The 17,665-nt window shown below is 43.2% G+C and overlaps 1 protein-coding gene across 7 annotated transcripts in view; it reads right to left on the reverse strand.

Annotated features, from left to right (window-relative positions):
* The window catches only part of Ano4 (anoctamin 4), a 308,453-nt gene that overhangs the window by 155,489 nt on the left and 135,299 nt on the right, over positions 1 to 17,665 (reverse strand). For all 7 annotated transcript variants that reach the window (XM_057757919.1, XM_057757924.1, XM_057757922.1 and 4 more), the window contains one exon: positions 1,519 to 1,713. In XM_057757919.1, the coding sequence (XP_057613902.1) occupies positions 1,519 to 1,573 (55 nt within the window). In that variant the 5' untranslated portion in view covers positions 1,574 to 1,713. The remainder of the gene's footprint in view (positions 1 to 1,518; positions 1,714 to 17,665) is intronic.

The following is a 17,665-nucleotide window of genomic DNA, read 5'->3' on the forward strand; positions in this document are numbered from 1 at the left end:
TACGGGACATGCTGGAACAGCAGGCAAGAGGAAGGGAAAGCTACTAAAGATGGAGAAGCCAGGAAAGCTATGTGCGAGACACCTAAGAGGACTGAGGTTGCCATGGAATACTAGGGACTTGTGTCTGGGGAATGTGTATGGTCCAGTGCAGTCCAGGACCTCAGAAGAGTGGAGCAGGCATCTACCGCATCGTAGTTAAGAAAGGCTGATCACAAAGAACCACCGCAGAGGAGGGAGGGGCTAGAACCTGGATCAGATTAGCTCAAGAGTGGTTGAGAATTGTGAATGCAGAGCAACCAAGGTGCAGTTTCTTTCCAACCTTTAGCTTAGAAGGAGGAAAAGTGCTAAAAAAAAGACAAAAGGGTACAGTGTCAAATGGCGATGATTAGAATTGGCGGAGCAGGAGTCTCGACATCCATCCGAGGGAACAGCCAGCAGGATACAAGGGGCACCGAGAAGAACAAGAGCAGAGTACTCTTCCAATTGCTATCCAGAGAGGGGAGGTGGCCAAGACTGAAGGACACAGGCACAGGCTTGTCAAAGACAGTGGGAGGAGCTTGTCCTTGGAAAACACAACCAAAGAGGAAGAGGGAAGAAGGGGATCCTAGTTATGCAAGCTCAGCAGTCTGGGGGCTTCTTGGCGGGGTGAGGAAACAAAGCCACCAGTTCAGAGGAAGAGAAGTTTGTGGCTCGGTAACAGCTGGAGGCTTGGCTCCCATGGTGGTTGCCCATCATCGATAGGACAGTACAGAGAAGAACCAGAAATTGGTAATACCTATTCTAAATGACTTCTGAATTATCTTTCAACTGACTGCAACATTGCCTTGCTCAGTGGTATTTCCAGAACAGTGTCTAAGGAGAGCAAGAACTCAACATGTATCTGTTGAATTGACACATGAATGAATACTTAAATGAGCCTCCTTCCAAACAAGCACACTCAACCTTTTAGTGGAAACCACAGCCGGCTTAGCAAATTTAGGAAATCAGAAATGTTTTATAGAAACGTGAAAATGAATATAATGTCTCACCCAGGGCGATGCCAGCAAGCCAATCCAGATAACTTATGCACACTCAGAGTCGACACTTTCAGATAAGGCTTCCCTGGGTTCTCTTAGAGTGGATGACCAGGACAACGGCTAACTCTGTTCAGTTCTCTAGGGTTTTCTGATCTGAGTAGGGGTTTATCATTCTGATTTCACTTAGATTTGAACGGCATAGGTGGAATGTGTCCTTAAGATTCTCTGTCCCTTCTTTCTCTCTCTCCCTCTCCCTCTCTCGCTCCCCCCCCCCACACACACACTGGTTCTGTTGATATTTGCCACTGACTGGAGTAAAGAGAAGTAGAAAAATAAGATTCCTTTTCAAAACATAAAGCAGCTGGAGGCATAGCACAGAATACTAACAGGACAATGAGGATGCATGATGCTGTTGATGGAGGGTGTCCCTGGTGAACAGGACAATGAAGATGCATGATGTTGTTGATGGAGGGTGTCCCTGGTGAACTCGTCCATTCATTACCTGCATGGAAAACTTTGTTTTTTCCATTAGAGATTCCAGAAGAGCTGGCTTCCATTTTTATTGACCTTCTGCCAGGTGGGAGTGAGGAATGCCTGACCACAGGCAGGCGACGACGTGACCCTGGGCGGCTTGCCACACTTCGCCGTTGATGGATTTGCAAGCGCTTTTCAGCCCCATGAATAGATAAACTTAAACCTGCAATGAGAAATAGCGCCATTAGCTGAAGAGGTCAGTCTGGGAATGGCTAAAACACCGATTTATGTCCTGGAGTGAACTCCAGAGAAAAACAGCAACTATTCCTAATGTTTGTGAGTCACATCAGAACTGTTTTTTTTTTTCACATTATTTACTGGACCATGCTTAGTTCAAATGGGGACATCTCAGCTATTATATAGTCATATATTACACTTAAAAAATTCCTTCTAATCCTAGGAACATATGGGCATGTTTGCATATTTTGTTGAGCTGCTGGTTATCTGGAGTGTCTGTGACAAGAAACATTCCTCATGGACTCACAGAGGCCAGGACTGGAGATTGAACAGCCTGGAAAATCAAGAATTCCAGTTCCACAACTAGTTTACCTTTGCTGGAGGCTAGAATAGCAAGTTATTATTCAGAATATTGTCGAGGGGAAAGAAGCAAACATTTATCCTGTTCTTCTGCTCCCAACCATATTTCAAGGCAGCCAAATAGTTAATAAGCGCAGTTCTTCATGACAGAATAGCCAGATGGGCCCATGGCACAGTTTTGTGTTCCCATGACATTAAGTTCCTCTTCCTGGAAGTGTTTGCTGGACAGTCTATGGGTTAGGACTTGCCTTCTATTTTATAATGAGGACAATCCCCCCTTTTCCTCCCATCCAAGGGAAGGTAGGGATCTCAGTGAGAGCTAACAAACTTCTGTCCTGGGTGCTATACATTTGCCTCCCTATGAATTGCTTAGGGTGAGTTTGTCCCCAAAATTTAGTTTCCAAACCCATGATACTATGAGTCTGAGTATTGGTCTTTGAAGTTTCGCCCAAGTTGGGACTAGCTCCCTGGGAGATAGGCTGGTATGCTTTTTTTCTGTCAGTCAATACTCTACCCAGTTGTCAAAGTCCATGGACACATGGGAATCTTTTATTCCCACGTGTCCCTCTCTTGGTCATAACTGGCATGCTGGTTTCAACCCATCTGTCATTCTTCCCCTTCACTCTCCCTGCCATATCATTCTAAGTTCCACATTTTCAGAGTACAGTCTGGATGACTCCAGATCCAAAGGATTCCAGAAGAATCCAGACAAACTTGTAGAGGCAGAAAACAGGGATCTGGGAGAGATTTTTCAGTCAACATTAGACAGCATCTGGAGGTTCAGGCTGAAAATACTAGATAAGCCACTTTCTGCTTATTATATTTTTATGGGTGACTGTTGGGGCTAAGAGTACAGGATTATGGTCCAGCATGGCATTTCTAGGTGTTATGTAATACCCCTCAAAGAAGTATAAAGTGACATAAACAAAAATAAAAATTACACTGTGGATATGTGATGGCATAGGTACTTGAAACTGCTGAATCTTGGGCTTTAAAAATGTAATAATGTAGCTCATGGGGAGAACGTTAAAAATAGATGCTCTGTGAGAAGTTTCAACAGAGCATGACCATGAGGAAGGGAAATATGCCACAGTGGAATTTTGGAAGAATCTCCAATGCTGAAACAAACCCATCCCCAATCCTCCTATAAATTAGGAGTCTTCAGAATGCCAAACAAGGGCTTGGGACATTAAATCTCTCTTCCTACAAGGGCCAAGTTCATGGGCATAAGAGAGAGACGTAAATAAACATCTAATTCAAGAAGAACAAATGTGCCGCAAACATTAGAAAATGTTGAAAAGTATAGAAGATTGCAAGGTCACATCTTAGAAATGAATCACCATCCAATAAATTACATCATCTAATTTGCTATTAGTTATTTTAGAAAAACAATGACACTGACTAACAATTAGATATCAGTTGTTCTTCTAGGCCAGTGGTCCTCAACCTAGGGAATCTTAGCTCCTCTGGGGGTTAAATGATCCTTTCACAAGGGGCTCATATCAGATAGCCTGTTGATCAGATATTTATATGATTCATAACAGTAGCAAAATTACAGTAGTGAAGTAGCAATAAACCATTTTATTGGTTGGTAATCAGAACTGTATTAAAGGGTCATGGCATTAGAAGGTTGAGAATCCCTGCTCTAGACATTGATTTTTATCCCATTAATCTTCACCACAAATGTAGCATACACACACACAGAGAGAGAGAGACAGACAGACAGACAGAGAGACAGAGCGAGAGAGAGATCTGTACTTTACAGATAGGAAACCTGAGCTCAAGAAGTTACTTGTCCAAGGTTCCACAGAGAAATTCTGTTCTTCTCAGTTATGCTCTGTAAAGGGACAGACTGAATACCATTGTGAAGACTGACAGTTTTAAGCATGCAGCAGTCTTGAGAACTTGAGGTCTACCTTGGAGGAGACAAGAAAGCATAAAATTCTGAACTTCTAGAATCCTCTCCTGGTTTTCTTCCCCTGACTCATGCCACCATGATGCTCAAATGCCCTCCTGGTCCTTGACCATCATTCAAACACCTTGATGGTGAGAACCAGTTGGTCCTGTCCCTTGTCCTGGAGCCTTTCAATTCCTCTGGTCACTCCAGTTAGCATCCTAGTCTTTACTATTTTATCGGGCCCTTTATCATGCAACCTCCTTAAACTCTGGTTCATCTTCTGGACCAGCAAGGGCTCCTTTCTCCAAGCAGATCAAATCTCTGCCGGCAAGAAACATGACTTTCACTGGATCCATTCTTTCCTGGGCTCTGAATAAAATACTTTCCATATAACAGACGGGAGATGACCACTCCCCATTCCAGCCTTTTCTCTTCTGTACGTTGCCTTCTACATGAGGCAATCACTCCGTGGTCCCAGATGACACAGTCAAAAGCTAGTCAATGAAATGACTAATTTCTAATTAAGAACTTTCTGTTTCATTATACCACATTATACCACCACCATCTTTCCCACACTCCTGTGGCCTATCTCCCTCAGCTGCAACAGAAACCTTTATCCTATCAGATTGGAAGTTAAGGTCCCGAAGAGGAATGTTTTCTACTCTCTCTTAGAAAACATCTATGAGGGGGCTGGAGAAATGGCTCAGAGGTTAAGAGCATTTCCTGCTCTTCCAGAGGTCCTGAGTTCAATTCCCAGCAACCACATGGTGGCTCACAACCATCTGTAATGAGGTCTGGTGCCCTCTTCTGGCCAGCAGGAATACACACAGACAGAATATTGTATACATAATAAATAAATATTTTTAAAAAAACATCTATGATAATCCTTAGGGGATAGCTGCATAATCCCGATAACCTCTGCTCTCAAAACCTGTAACATAATCCCATATGCAGAGACTCTCTCCAAAGAATAGCTATAAACCCAAGAACTTGGGTCTGGACACGTTCTGATTAGCCTGCTATGGTGGTCGTGCCCTATGGTCTGATTTTGGGGTTCTCATCTCCCAGCATCCTTGGTAATGTGTGGGATGCCCAGCTCATTGAATGCACTCCATATCTCCGCACCTCTCCGTGTCCAGCTCCCACAGTCCTCCTGCTTTGCTCTGGCTTCTAAACCTCAAGCTTCCCTCTCCTCCGTGATCTATATATTTAGGAGGACTACTGATTTTGTTGTTGTTGTTGTATTAATCTCATATCCAGATGCATGGCTGAAGGTGTTTATCAGGTGTAGGAGTTCCCTGGTGGAATTTTTAGGGACACTTACGTATACTATCCTATCATCTACAAATAAAGGTACTTCGACTTCTTCCTTTTCCCTTAATCTCCTTTTCTTAATTGCTCTAGCTAGAACTCTAATTGAATACATACAGAGAGAATGGACAGTATTCTCTTTTTCCTGACTTTAGTAGAATTGCTTTGAGTTTATCTCCATTTGATGTTGGCTATAGGCTTGCCTTTATTATGTTTAGGCATGTCCCTTGTAACCCTGATCTCTCTAAGACCTGAAGAGGTGTTGGATATTGTGAAAGGCCTTTTTAGCATCTAATGAGATGATCCTGTGTGCTTTTTCTTTCAGTTTGTTTATATGGTGGATCTTTGGGATGAAGCCTACTTGGTCATGGTGGATGATCTTTTTGGTGTATTCTTGGATTCAGTTTTCCAGTATTTTATTGAGCATTTTTGAATCTATGTTCATAAGAGAAATTGGTCTGCAATTCCTTTTCTTTGTTGAGTCTTAGTGTGGTTTGGGTATCAGTGTGACCATAGCCTCATAAGATGAATATTTCTTCTGTGTCTATTTTATGGAATAATTTGAAGAGTATTGGTATTAGCTCTTCTCTGAAAGTCTGGAAGAATTCTATGTTACAAACCATCTGGCCCTGAACTTTTTTTTGGTTGGGAGACTTTTAATGACTGCTTCTGTTTCCTCAGGGGTTATTTGTTTATTTAAATGTTTATGTGATCTTGATTTAACTTTGATAAGTGGTATCTATCAAATCATTGAGAACCCCAGCACATCTACAGGACCACAGTAAGTGCTTTATATATTGGTTTAAAAGTGGGGAGGGGGTTCAGATTTCCTTTGAGTTCCCTGTATCTTTTCATCACTTAAAAATACACTAAACTGTGAGGGTTTTTTCCATTAATAAAATCAAATTCTTAGGCGATCCCTCCTTCTGGCCCATCTCCAAGGCCATTATTCCTGGCTGAGCTCAGGTGGGAGGGTGTCTGAGGCAGTGATTTGTTCTCATCTAAATGTCACTCCCATGATTCAGATGAGCTGTAGCTCTGTCCATGTAGCAGCTACGTGTGACGTCACCCTCCTTGTCCTTTCCTGGGTAAATTACTGTTCTAAACACAGAAACGCTCCCTGAGTGTCACCACCCATGAGCAAAACACAGGATTTACTTATTCCCAATTTTAAAAGATAACAATCTGCAGAGTAGGGCTGTTTATTTTTAGTTTTCTCCCTAACTAGCAAATGGAGAGTATCAAATTCAGCACTTCGCTTCTCACAAACACGGATCAACATTGAGGTGAAAATGTGTTGTTTCCTCTTAGGTCTGGGTTGACTTTTCCCAACATCCTGGACTTTTCTAATAACTTCTCTCAACTGGCTCCAAGAATACTTTACATGAGGTTTATAAAACAGGCTGGAACCCCCTGTGATGTTGGGGAGGAAAAAGGTCAAATACAGAGGAGTGTACTTAGAGAAGAGAACAGATCATGTGACCTGAACTTCGTTAGGCATGTTCCCATAGAGGGGACAAATTAGTGTCTAATAGGTGACCTCAGGTGGACCTAGGGCAAATGAGTTCCACGGAGCTTGGATCTCCATTAGAATTGGGTGTTAACTACAATGGATGACTTCTACGGAGGGTCTGAGGCCTAAAGCATCTAGGTTTCTCTAGGGACCTGGAAACTGGGCGTTTTCTGACGGATCAGCAATAGCACACAGACCCGGCAGTACCAACATATCAAAACCAGGAAGAACTTCTTGCCGAGATGCAGTCATTTGCGGTTTTGTGGACTGTTGTGTGTCTAACGATACGTGACCATGGTATTCACACACTTTGAAAAGAGACCAAATTCTAAGGGCTGGGTAGAAAATATAGCCAGATTTAACACTTGACTCAAGTCCGCAGGAGGAAGTTACAGAATGGGAAGGGATTTCAGCCTTGGTGAGCGTGGAATGACAACAACTTGAGAATTGCAGGCAAATGGATGGATCTAGAAAACATCATACTGAGTGAGGTAACAGACCCAGAAAGACAATTATCACATGTACTCACTCACAAATGGCTTTTAGATATAAATCAAAGAAAAACCAACCTAAAATTCACAATCCCAGAGAACCCAGACAACAAACAGGACCCTAAGAGAGACATACATGGATCTAATCTACATGAGAAGTAGAAAAAGACAAGATCTCCTGAGTAAATTGAGAGCATGGGGACCATGGAGAGGGTAGAAGGTGAGAGGAAGAGAGAGAAGCAGAGAAAAATAGAGAGCTCAATGAAAACAATTTTAAAAAGCATTTATTAAAAAAAAGAGCTAGTTCCAGGATAGCTAGGGATGTTACACAGAGAAACCCTGTCTTAAAAAACCAAACCAACCAACCAACCAACCAAACAAACAAACAAACAAATAACCTCAACCCTTGTCACCTGCGGCAGGCAAGATACAGTCCTGCCCACACCAGCTGCAGCATACCAGAAAGTGGCACGGCATCTCACCTGGGCAGCACACAAGGTGACCCTGTTGGCGGGACTCAGGTGAGCCAGGACCACGGGGATGAGTGCAGGAGAGCTGTCCCTGCCCCTCGCTCATATGCCATGGGGTGTCAAGTGTAAGGGAAATATGCCCTCCCCTGACCCTTGCCATGTATGACAGGTGGAAGAGGCAGCCTCTGGGACACGAGAACAGAAGAGATGTCCTGCCCCTCCCTAATGCAGCAATCTGGAGAGCGGGCCCTGCACCTCCCCTGGGCAAAACCTGCGGGAAGTCCAAGGTCCTCCCACTCGGGTGAGGTGGCATGGGGCTAAGGGGAAATGGGGTGAGAAACGTGAGAAGGGGAGGATGGGGGGAGCTTGGGGGAATGGGATGGTTGGGATATAGGAAGGGTGGATACGGGAGCAGAGAAATATATGTTCTAATTAAGGGAGCCATCTTAGGGTTGGCAAGAGACTTGACTCTAGAGGGGCTCGCAGGTGTCCAGGGAGAGGTCCCCAGCTGGTACCTTGGGCAACTGAGGAGAGGGAACCTGAAATGACCCTATCCTATACTGATGAGTATCTTGGTTTCAATATCTTACAAAACCAAAGCGGCCACCGAAAACTCCCTTAGGAAGTTCTCAAACCCTTGGGATCGGTATCTTTGTCCTGCTTATTTTTATTCTTTTTGTTCACCGCTCTAAAACGCTAGTCTCGATGCTGGATCTTTCTTTTCTCCTTGCTCTACAGGAGTCAATTCATCCCATCTCTGTATTCTCACTCAGGGTCACATGAGGAGGAGAGAGAGGCTTCTTGTCACCTCGGGGAATTTAGGGAGATTTTTCTGTGTTCTGTGGACTGAGGACAATACACCTCTCTCTCCGAAGCACTGTTGATAGCTAGAAACTATATATGCAGATACTATAACTGTAATAACCCCTCCACTCATGCTGCTTTATCTGTAATTAGTTCACTTAGTAGGGGAATAGTCAAATATGTTCTATTCAGCACTTAGATGCTACGCGCTATAGAGCAAACACACTGGTACAATAGACACTAAGGTAGGAAAATGAATCAAGTCTTTCACACTTCTAGTCATTCATTTGGTTCATCCTAGCTGGCTGCCTTCCTCATACGAACAATGATTTCTCAGTGCTGAAGAGGCCCAAAGTTCAAACAGAAAATTGGCATAGATGATACTTAAGAATATTGACTACACAGACAATTTTATCCATGCCATACTTGGGGCATGGCTCTTCGTGAGCTCTTCAATTGTTTATTTACTAATTCATTAAACACCTGACAAGAGTTTCCTTTGTGCCAAGCACTGAGCTTTAAGAAACAGAGTCTGTGTACACAGGCAGCTTCATTGTCTGACAGAGGACAGAGAGCCCAAACACTGACATGACAAAGAGCAAAGGCATTGGATGTGACATGAAGGGGGACATGGATACTTCCCGGGTTTACAGAGAGGGAAAGGCAATGTCAGTTTCTCCTTGAGAGGCCAATGAAGCGTCTGGCTTCCTAAAATAAATGTAATTATTGAGCATGTTTCACAGGAGAGGAGCATAACCAAATATTATCAAACCTCAGGTAGTCAGCGAAAATAGCTAAGTAGGAGCTAGGCAGTTGCTTCACATCGTGAAAACCATGCTTTGTGAGGTGTGGACTGCGATCCTAAATTCTAGCACAGCTACTTATTAAATGACACCACCCAGTGAGCATAGGAGCATTACTCCTTGAGATCCTCCAACTCAACTTTATGGCTCGTCTTAGCCGTCAATAAAAGCTTTCTGGAAATGAAACACTAAACAGTTTCCTCCCAGAAACATCAAACGATGAGCATTAACCCCCTAAAGGGATCAGTGCTTTAGAAAATGTGGGTCATTGAAGCAAATGCAGAACATTTAGTAAAAAGGAACTTTACTGTATAGAGTCATCTATTTCCACCAATAACTGCTGAGTCTACAACCTGCCAGGTCCCAGAAACAAGGACGGCACAGGCAGAATTTATGTCTAAAAGAAGAGAATGTTTTTTCAGGAAGAAAACTGTCAGAAGTAACTCCAGCAAGAGGAAGATGTCCTGTGTGTAACTGCATAATCTGGAAGACTGCATAATCTCCAGTGGAGAGAAGCGTTTAAATGCTTTTTATGGAAAATAATAAATATTTGGGATTTGGGGGTTCACATGTCTCTGTTGCCTCTACTTCTTCATCTTCCTGCTGTAGCCCTAAGCAGCCAAGGACGATACATAAATGAATGTGTGTATTCTGGTCTAATATCTGTTTTACTTATAAAACCAAAGAGTAGCCTGGATTTGGTCTCAGGACTATGGTTTGCTGAGCCCTGACTCAGAAGGTTGGAAGGAAAACCGTAAGGGAAGACTTCCAACAGTGTGCTGTGGAGAGTGGGCTGCTGGGTAAGTTGTCATGGATACAGAAAGTGAGGACACGCGTTTACCAGGATGAAGGTGTGCTGTTCTGAAGAAGCACTCCTCACTCAGGAAAGGAGGGAGTGTCCAGTTTCACACACTTTGGAGATGTGTTATCAGAAACACTAGCTGTTTAGACCTAAATGGATGGTCTTTGGCTTTGAATTTTTATATTTTTAATAGGTTCATAAAGAGACCTGAAAACTACAGTGAGTTGGAACTGGGATAGCTAGAGTTAGTTGTGCAAGCAAGGAGCAAAGGTGTTGCCTCATCAAACCCAAAGATACCTGGAGACTTCCCTGTAGGCTCCATCTCTTATCTTAATTATTCTAGGGTAGTATAAACAAAGCAATGGGTTTGCTATGGTATTTTCATATATGCGTCATCATACTTTATTCCTATCTGTCCTGTCTCCCACTACCCTCTTGATTACTAACCTCATCTTGTTATCTTTTTCCTCCCCAAATAGTCCTCCCTTCTGTTCTCATATCCCCCCATATTTTAAAGGTTCCACTGAGTCCTAACAGCACCATCCTGGTGAACCAAGCCTCTACTACATGGGCTTTTAGGGGACAGTTAGGACCTGAACTATAGGGGTAATCACAAAACCAAGAAGATGGTTGAAAATAGTTTAAAGGCAAGTTCAGCTTCAAATATGCTGGACCTGTGGCTCCCTGAAACATCAAAAATAAAGTTTACCTATACCAATTACCTAGAAATATATACACACATGATCCAGCTTTACTGCTCTTGGGCATATACCCAATCCTGCTATAGAGACAACTGCCCATCTGTGGTCTTTGCTCCTCTGCTCACAATAGTCAAAAACTGGATATGTCATAGATGACCATTAATTGATGAATGGATAATGAAAACATGGTGCATTTGCTCAACAGGATATTATCCAGCGACAAAGAAAATTATGAAATTCGCAGATGGATGGACAGGTGGAAAACAATCATTCTGAGGGAGGTTAACCCAGAAAGACAAATATCATGTATCTTCTCATTTATAGACGCTATTTTATAATATTCAGATATGCTGTTTTCATTTGGAATGCTTATAGAGGTCAGGGAATAAGGAACCATGGGGATGGAGGACAGAATGCGACAGCATGAAAGGGTCAGGGAAGGAACGGAACCAGACGGGTTAAATAGGATAGAAACAGTAATGCAGTGGAGGAAAGTCTACCGCAGATAACTAACACTAACCATCTTTGAAGAATCTTACAGAAACCTACTTCTGTAGAAGCTTCCTGACCAGGTGCAGACAATAAGACATTGTAGAATGTTTGGGCTCAAACGGGACATCTGTATCACACTCTTTACTGCCAAGGCTCGGAGATCGTTGTGGAGAAGCGGGTGGAAAGAGTGTAAGAGCCGAAGGTGTTAGATAACTACAATAAAACAAGGTTTTCCAGACATAACCAGGCATTTGCATATATGACCCCATGGCGGTGGTGACACCATGCACTCAGGTGACATCTGAGCAAGCTTAAGTCAGACAAAATTTCACTATGGAATGGGGAAGTGAAGAGATGAGGAACAACTGATGTCTACTTAGTGAGAGAGAATCGGTTTGCTTTTTAAGAGGGTGGCTCCCAATAAGTCAGCCATGCTCTGACAGGATTAGCACAAACCTAATATATGGACATCACAAATTTTACTTGATGGGATAAAATAAAAGAGTGTAACACAAAGTTGGGTAGTTAGGAAATAGGGGTGTAGGTCTGGGAGCAACAGGGAGAAAGATGTGGAACTCGAACAAAAACACATTGTATGAAATATGAAGAACTAATAAAAATGAGGAAAGAAAAAAATTAATTAATTGAAAAAAATGTGTTTACCCAGTATGGCCATAAATAAAGGCATCGAGCTTAGAAATGTGTCTGGCTAGACTTCATTGCCTAAAGATTAATGCTGAAGCTTTGAGAGAAGCCAGAATTTCTTTAGAAGAGAAACAAGATCACAGATAACATCTAGAGGCCAGTAAGTAGAAGGAGAACAACCAAGCCCTGCTCCCCCCCAAAAGCAACAATAGCATGTTGAGGATGGGCCAGGCAGAGCATTATATACGCCTGCTCATTTAATCATCACGTTAACCCTGTGTGCACATCCTTTATCCTCATTTGCAGAGGAGAAAACTGAGGTTCAAGGATTGTGTCTTCTCAACAACGTTGTACAGTCTAGTTTGACCTCAAGTAGTTTGGTCTGCAACACTGCTCTTGGCAGAAGACGGGGCTGATGAAACACTGAACCCTGAGAAAAGAAAGGTTTGAAGTAGGCAATGCCAGAGATGTGCATCAGAACACAAGAGGCTTACGACGGCAGGGGCAGTCATGGCAGGAAGTGCGGCCAGGTCAACACGCCGTGGTTACCTCAGATCGTTAACAGAACGGTTGCTCTTGTAGAATGCTGAAGTCCTAGTCTCTGAGGCTACGTGAATGTCACCTTGCATGGCGAGAGAAGCTTTCCCTGTTCGGTTAAAGTCTTTGAGATGAGGCAATCATCCTGCGGTACAGAGCAGAGAGCGATGTAATGGCATGCAACCTTAACGGTAATAAACCTTATGGCTGGGCTGAGAGATGCTTCCTAAAGGGGAGAATGGGTCATGAAGGGAAGAACAGAGCAACTTGAGGAACTGTCAAAGGCGACAACAGACCCTTCTCTCCAGAAGGAATAGAGCTTTGTTAGGTCTCTATAGTTCAGTAAGACCCATGCCTCACTTCTATCTACAGGACAGTCAGACATTACAGTCTTACCCTGGAAGCAACTCGGTGTGTGACCATTCTTTCTGCAGCAGTGGAAAATGAATTCAAATCTGCGTTTTCCTTGACGGCTTCCCTAGACATCATGACCTCCTGTCCACCCCAGGTTGAGGTGGTCAGCCTCATAAAGGTTTCTCGAAGGAGTGAGACGATGAAGTCAGCGCCATCTGAACTTCCTTAACCAATTTTTAATTTGCTTATCTAACCAAAATTATAAATGTTAGTTCTCAAGCATCTAGAAATTTATCAAAACTAACTCTAGAGTATAAGCCAGTAATTATTTACTGATTACCACTCTACGTTCATCCATAACCCTGCGATTCAATTCTCAGCCATATAATGTATCTCTGTGGACACTTGGTTTGACATATGTTTGAAAAACAGGGACAAAGGGACATTAAATTACATTTAAGTTTGAAACGTAGCATTTAAATCATCTTTTTAATTAATAATGTTGAGGATTTATGTGATTCAAGTTATAAAATTGATCCTGACTAACCTCAATACTCCCATAATTACATCTCTGATAAAATTAATAATGAATGAACTACTTCCGGCACACAAAGATTGTGCTTTAAAACCCCTTTGAAATGCCTTAGTCTTTAAAAATCCCATTTCATTTCCCTTAAAACATTTATCTAAAATAATTTATAATCAACCCTCTCTTTATTTAGCAAGGAGTCTGAGTCAGCCCAAAGCAAAGCATCGTTTCGCGTGTTTTCATGCCACATCCAGTTTTAAAACCTGGTTTTGTCACCGTGTCGCACAGTGTGGAAAATGCATCCTAATCTCAAATTGTGATGTATCAATGAATCTCTCAGGATGCCCTTTCATAGTAAGGTGAACACTGGAAGCTTGGCCGAGTCACCCGTAAGTCCTTCCCCAGCAAATGTGGGATGGGACTATCAAGCCTTGCAGGAAATGGGAGATGAAGATTAAACAAGTGTGGTCCTGGTGCATTTACTTAAACACATCCTCCGAGCAGCATCTCACCCCAAATCCAATGGTGTTAATCACCTGCCACAGGCGGCTTTCCCCTAGGCTAGGGGGTCACAAAGTAAAACGATAGTAGAGCAATGTTTTTGTTTATTTTGTTTTGTTTTTCTTCTTGCTACAGGTATCAGCGAGGAAGAATATAAGCAGAGTGGCAGCAGACCATGACAGGCTCGCTAGTGGGCTGGTACACGGCACTGCAATGGCTTTCTGACCATGAACAGAACTGAGCGGTACACAAGGAGACATCACGGCTGAGGACGTGACTCGGAGTCAGACTGCCTGAGTTCAGGTCCTCCTCTTCTGCTACCTGCTGTGTCCAGGGGGGGATTCAAGTTCCTTATCTATAAAAGTGGAGATATTGGTAGCACCTGCCTTCAAGCTAGAGTAGTTCCACTTACATAGCAGGAGGCACGAAAACAGGAAGTACTCACAATTATACAGGGGCAATGTCACAGGAGAAAAACGGGTCCACGATGAAAGGTTTAAAACTGTCGACTCCAGCCCTAGTCTACCTGGGAGCCAAGTGTGCTGTTTCTAACTTTTTCCAGTTGTGTGACTTTGTACAGTTAACTTGACCTAACCATGGGAATAACGGTAACATTTATATCGACTGTCAATAGGATGGGCTTGATAGATACTATATTAGTAAGGTGTGCCTCTGGGCACGTCCATGGGGGCCATTCTAGAGATGACTGAGGAATGCAGCTGGCTTCGTTCTATCTGCTGGACGCCTGGACAGAGAAACACTAGACACGGGGCGTCCAGGGATGCTGGTATTTTCTCTCTGCCATGGCAGGAATAGCCCTGGTTCATCATGTCCTTTCTACTATGAATTTTTCTTTTGATATATAGTTTTACTCTGTCCAGGCTGACATAATCCAGTATGAAGTTCTGCCAGGCCTCATGTCCAAGAGAGGAAGCCAGCTGACCATGAATTAAAGCCTCTGAAATCATGTGTCAAAGTAAATGTTTTCTACTTTAAGCAGTTTCTCTGTTTCTTGTCACTGCAATGGAAGGCATATGAGAATCCATAGGGCTGTTCACACTTCCGTAATACCTGGATCGGAGAATGTATACTATGTACATGTTTTCTTATCACCCTTATGGGTATTATCATATTAATGTCTTCTTTACTGTGCACAAGTCCTGATGCCAAAAGTTCCATACTAGGAGGTCATTTTTAGCAGAGCCACCTTCAGAATAAACCAACAGGCAGAAGGAAGGTTAAGGAATGGGTTTCATTTACTGGATTCTTGACTGATGGAGGTGGAATTGGAGTCTTTGTAAAGGGAAGAGAAGACCTTGGAGTCTTCTATCATACTGGAAGCAAAAATCTTCAAGGGAAACAGTCAGACCAAGAAGGGTAGGAGTGTATATTAAATATCAGTGGCCACAACTGCCTCCTCCCTGGTAAGAAGTGTGTTCAACTTTAAGACTTTATAACTATAAACGGTCGGGGCTAGGAGAAACCATACAGATCACTATATAACACTCCTATTTTCCACGATAAGGACACCGAGACATAAAACAGTTCAACAGTGCTCTGAAGACCACATGATTTCAGGGGTCGGATGAATAATCACCAGTCTCAGTCTTTCCTGTCAGAACAAACTGCTGTGGCAAAACGATAGAAAACTAACTTAAAAATCCTTTAGCATCACAGAGCATTCGCTGTCAGAGAGTAGAGAATTTGAGAAATCCAGTTCACCAGCACTTGGCGCATTCTCTGAAGTGAGCTCTCACGAAGATCTGCGGTCTATGGGAGTACTGGACTGATGTGAGCCAGGGGTGTGGATCTGAAGAAGGGAATCTCAGAGCATGTGGCCCCAGAGAATGTCTCTGTGGATGAGACAGGCTAAACAAGCTCCACAGCCTCCATGTGACCCATGGACCGCTTTCACGGAGGGTTTGCATACGGGTGACAGCGGGAACAGCGACTTTAAACTCAGTTCACCTCACAGAGCAAAGCCTGAGACTGCAGAGGCAAGCCTTTAAAACCACCAGAAGGGCAGAGGCAGTGGTCAAGGATGCTCTCAATTCACTGGAAACAAGAGTTAAATTCCAAACTATGGAACTTCATTGTTTTACAGTTAACTTCAGAATTGCAACACTGTAATAGATTTGGGGCACTACAATAAATCCCAGTGATTAGGAGGAGGCTCTAGTTAGCTAGCTCTGGGACCTGCAGAGGGCACCTCCAAAGCTTCAGTTCCTTTATCCACCAAATAAGCATAAAGACAGGGTCTGTATCCTGATATAATTATCATGAAGATGGAGGATTCACACATCTTAAATAGTACACACTGAACATTAACCCCTGCTACTTTGGCATCTGAGATAGGACTTAATCAACTTAATTTTCATCTCCCGAAAGCACTCACCCCAATGTCTGGTTGCTATTGCTGTCTTGTGTTTTCCGTGAGGTCATGACATCTAGTGGCATCTCCGGTTTCTCAGTTTGTTTATCATGCTCCCAAGTTACCACTCCTTCCTCAAGTCACTTTAACCACCACACAGTATGTGGTGGCTATTTCACAATTCCGGAAACCTCTGTGTGCCATCCTTCCTGTCTGCATTCTGTTCCCAGGTGCTGATTGTGGCTCACGCTGACATGCTCCACCCCCACAAAAAGATGCTCCAACCATTGTCACTTTGGAACCCCATCCTTTCAGGACCACCAACCATTCTGCAGACCCTTCTGAGACTCCTGCAGGGTCTCCCAACCCCTGCCCTGTTTCACTGAAATCCCGCAGACTTCTATTTTAACCAGATGGAAGCGTTCCCTTCCTTTCAGCCAGGCATCCCAAGTGTCAGACCTTAGAGGACCTTCAGAGAATTTCTGCAGGATGAAGGAAAAGAGTGACGGACAACTGCTGAGTCAGGCCAACCCCTTGCTTGGTGTGAGATCATGAGACAGACAGAAAAACATCTCTGCTTGCATTTTGGCTGGACGGCAAATGTCTCTAGATATTCCTTCAGAGAATAAGTCGGCACTTAACTAGTAATCTGTTAAGCATTTATGATGTGACCAGCACTGATGTGAATGCTAAAGACTAATACAAGCAAACATGTCAGCCACAGGGATTCCTCTCTCACAGAGAGACACAATTAGACTCACACTCCAGGAGAGATGTCCAACCTTTTGACACTGTGATAGAATGTGTCTACAAAATTCACACTCAAAAGTTGCACAGCCGAGTTACAAGAATAAACCAGAAATAATCTCCTAATAAAGGTGGTTTACAATTTTATGTTAAGGACACAATGGCCCACAGCTGTGAGAGTCAACCTCCCTTGCAGACTGGACAACCCCAGGGCCTCTGAGTTTCGTCTCTCACTCCTATCCCTGTACCACCATTTCTGTGGAAAGGAGAAGCGTGGGGAGTAAAAGGCTAAAATGATTGTATAACAATGTGTCCGGTATTTATGCGGATCTGTTCCAGTGGTCTGCTTCAGGGACAGAAGTGCCAGCCGCACGAAAAATTTTACAAAGTGAGATTTATGGTGTTTAACTGAATTTACTAATCCAAAGCGAGCCTTACCCCCACTTTACTACCCTGTGAGTTCATTTGTCTGTTTAACAAACTTGCCCAGATTGACACCCTGACAGAGTGTAAAGACAGACCAACCTCCTTTGGAAGTATAACATACTGTCTTCTTTGTACCACAAGATTACCCCCTCCCAGGGCTAGGTTACTTAAACCACACTAACTC

The sequence above is a fragment of the Chionomys nivalis genome, chromosome 25 (assembly GCF_950005125.1).
Source record: "Chionomys nivalis chromosome 25, mChiNiv1.1, whole genome shotgun sequence".
Taxonomy (NCBI): Eukaryota; Metazoa; Chordata; class Mammalia; order Rodentia; family Cricetidae; genus Chionomys; species Chionomys nivalis.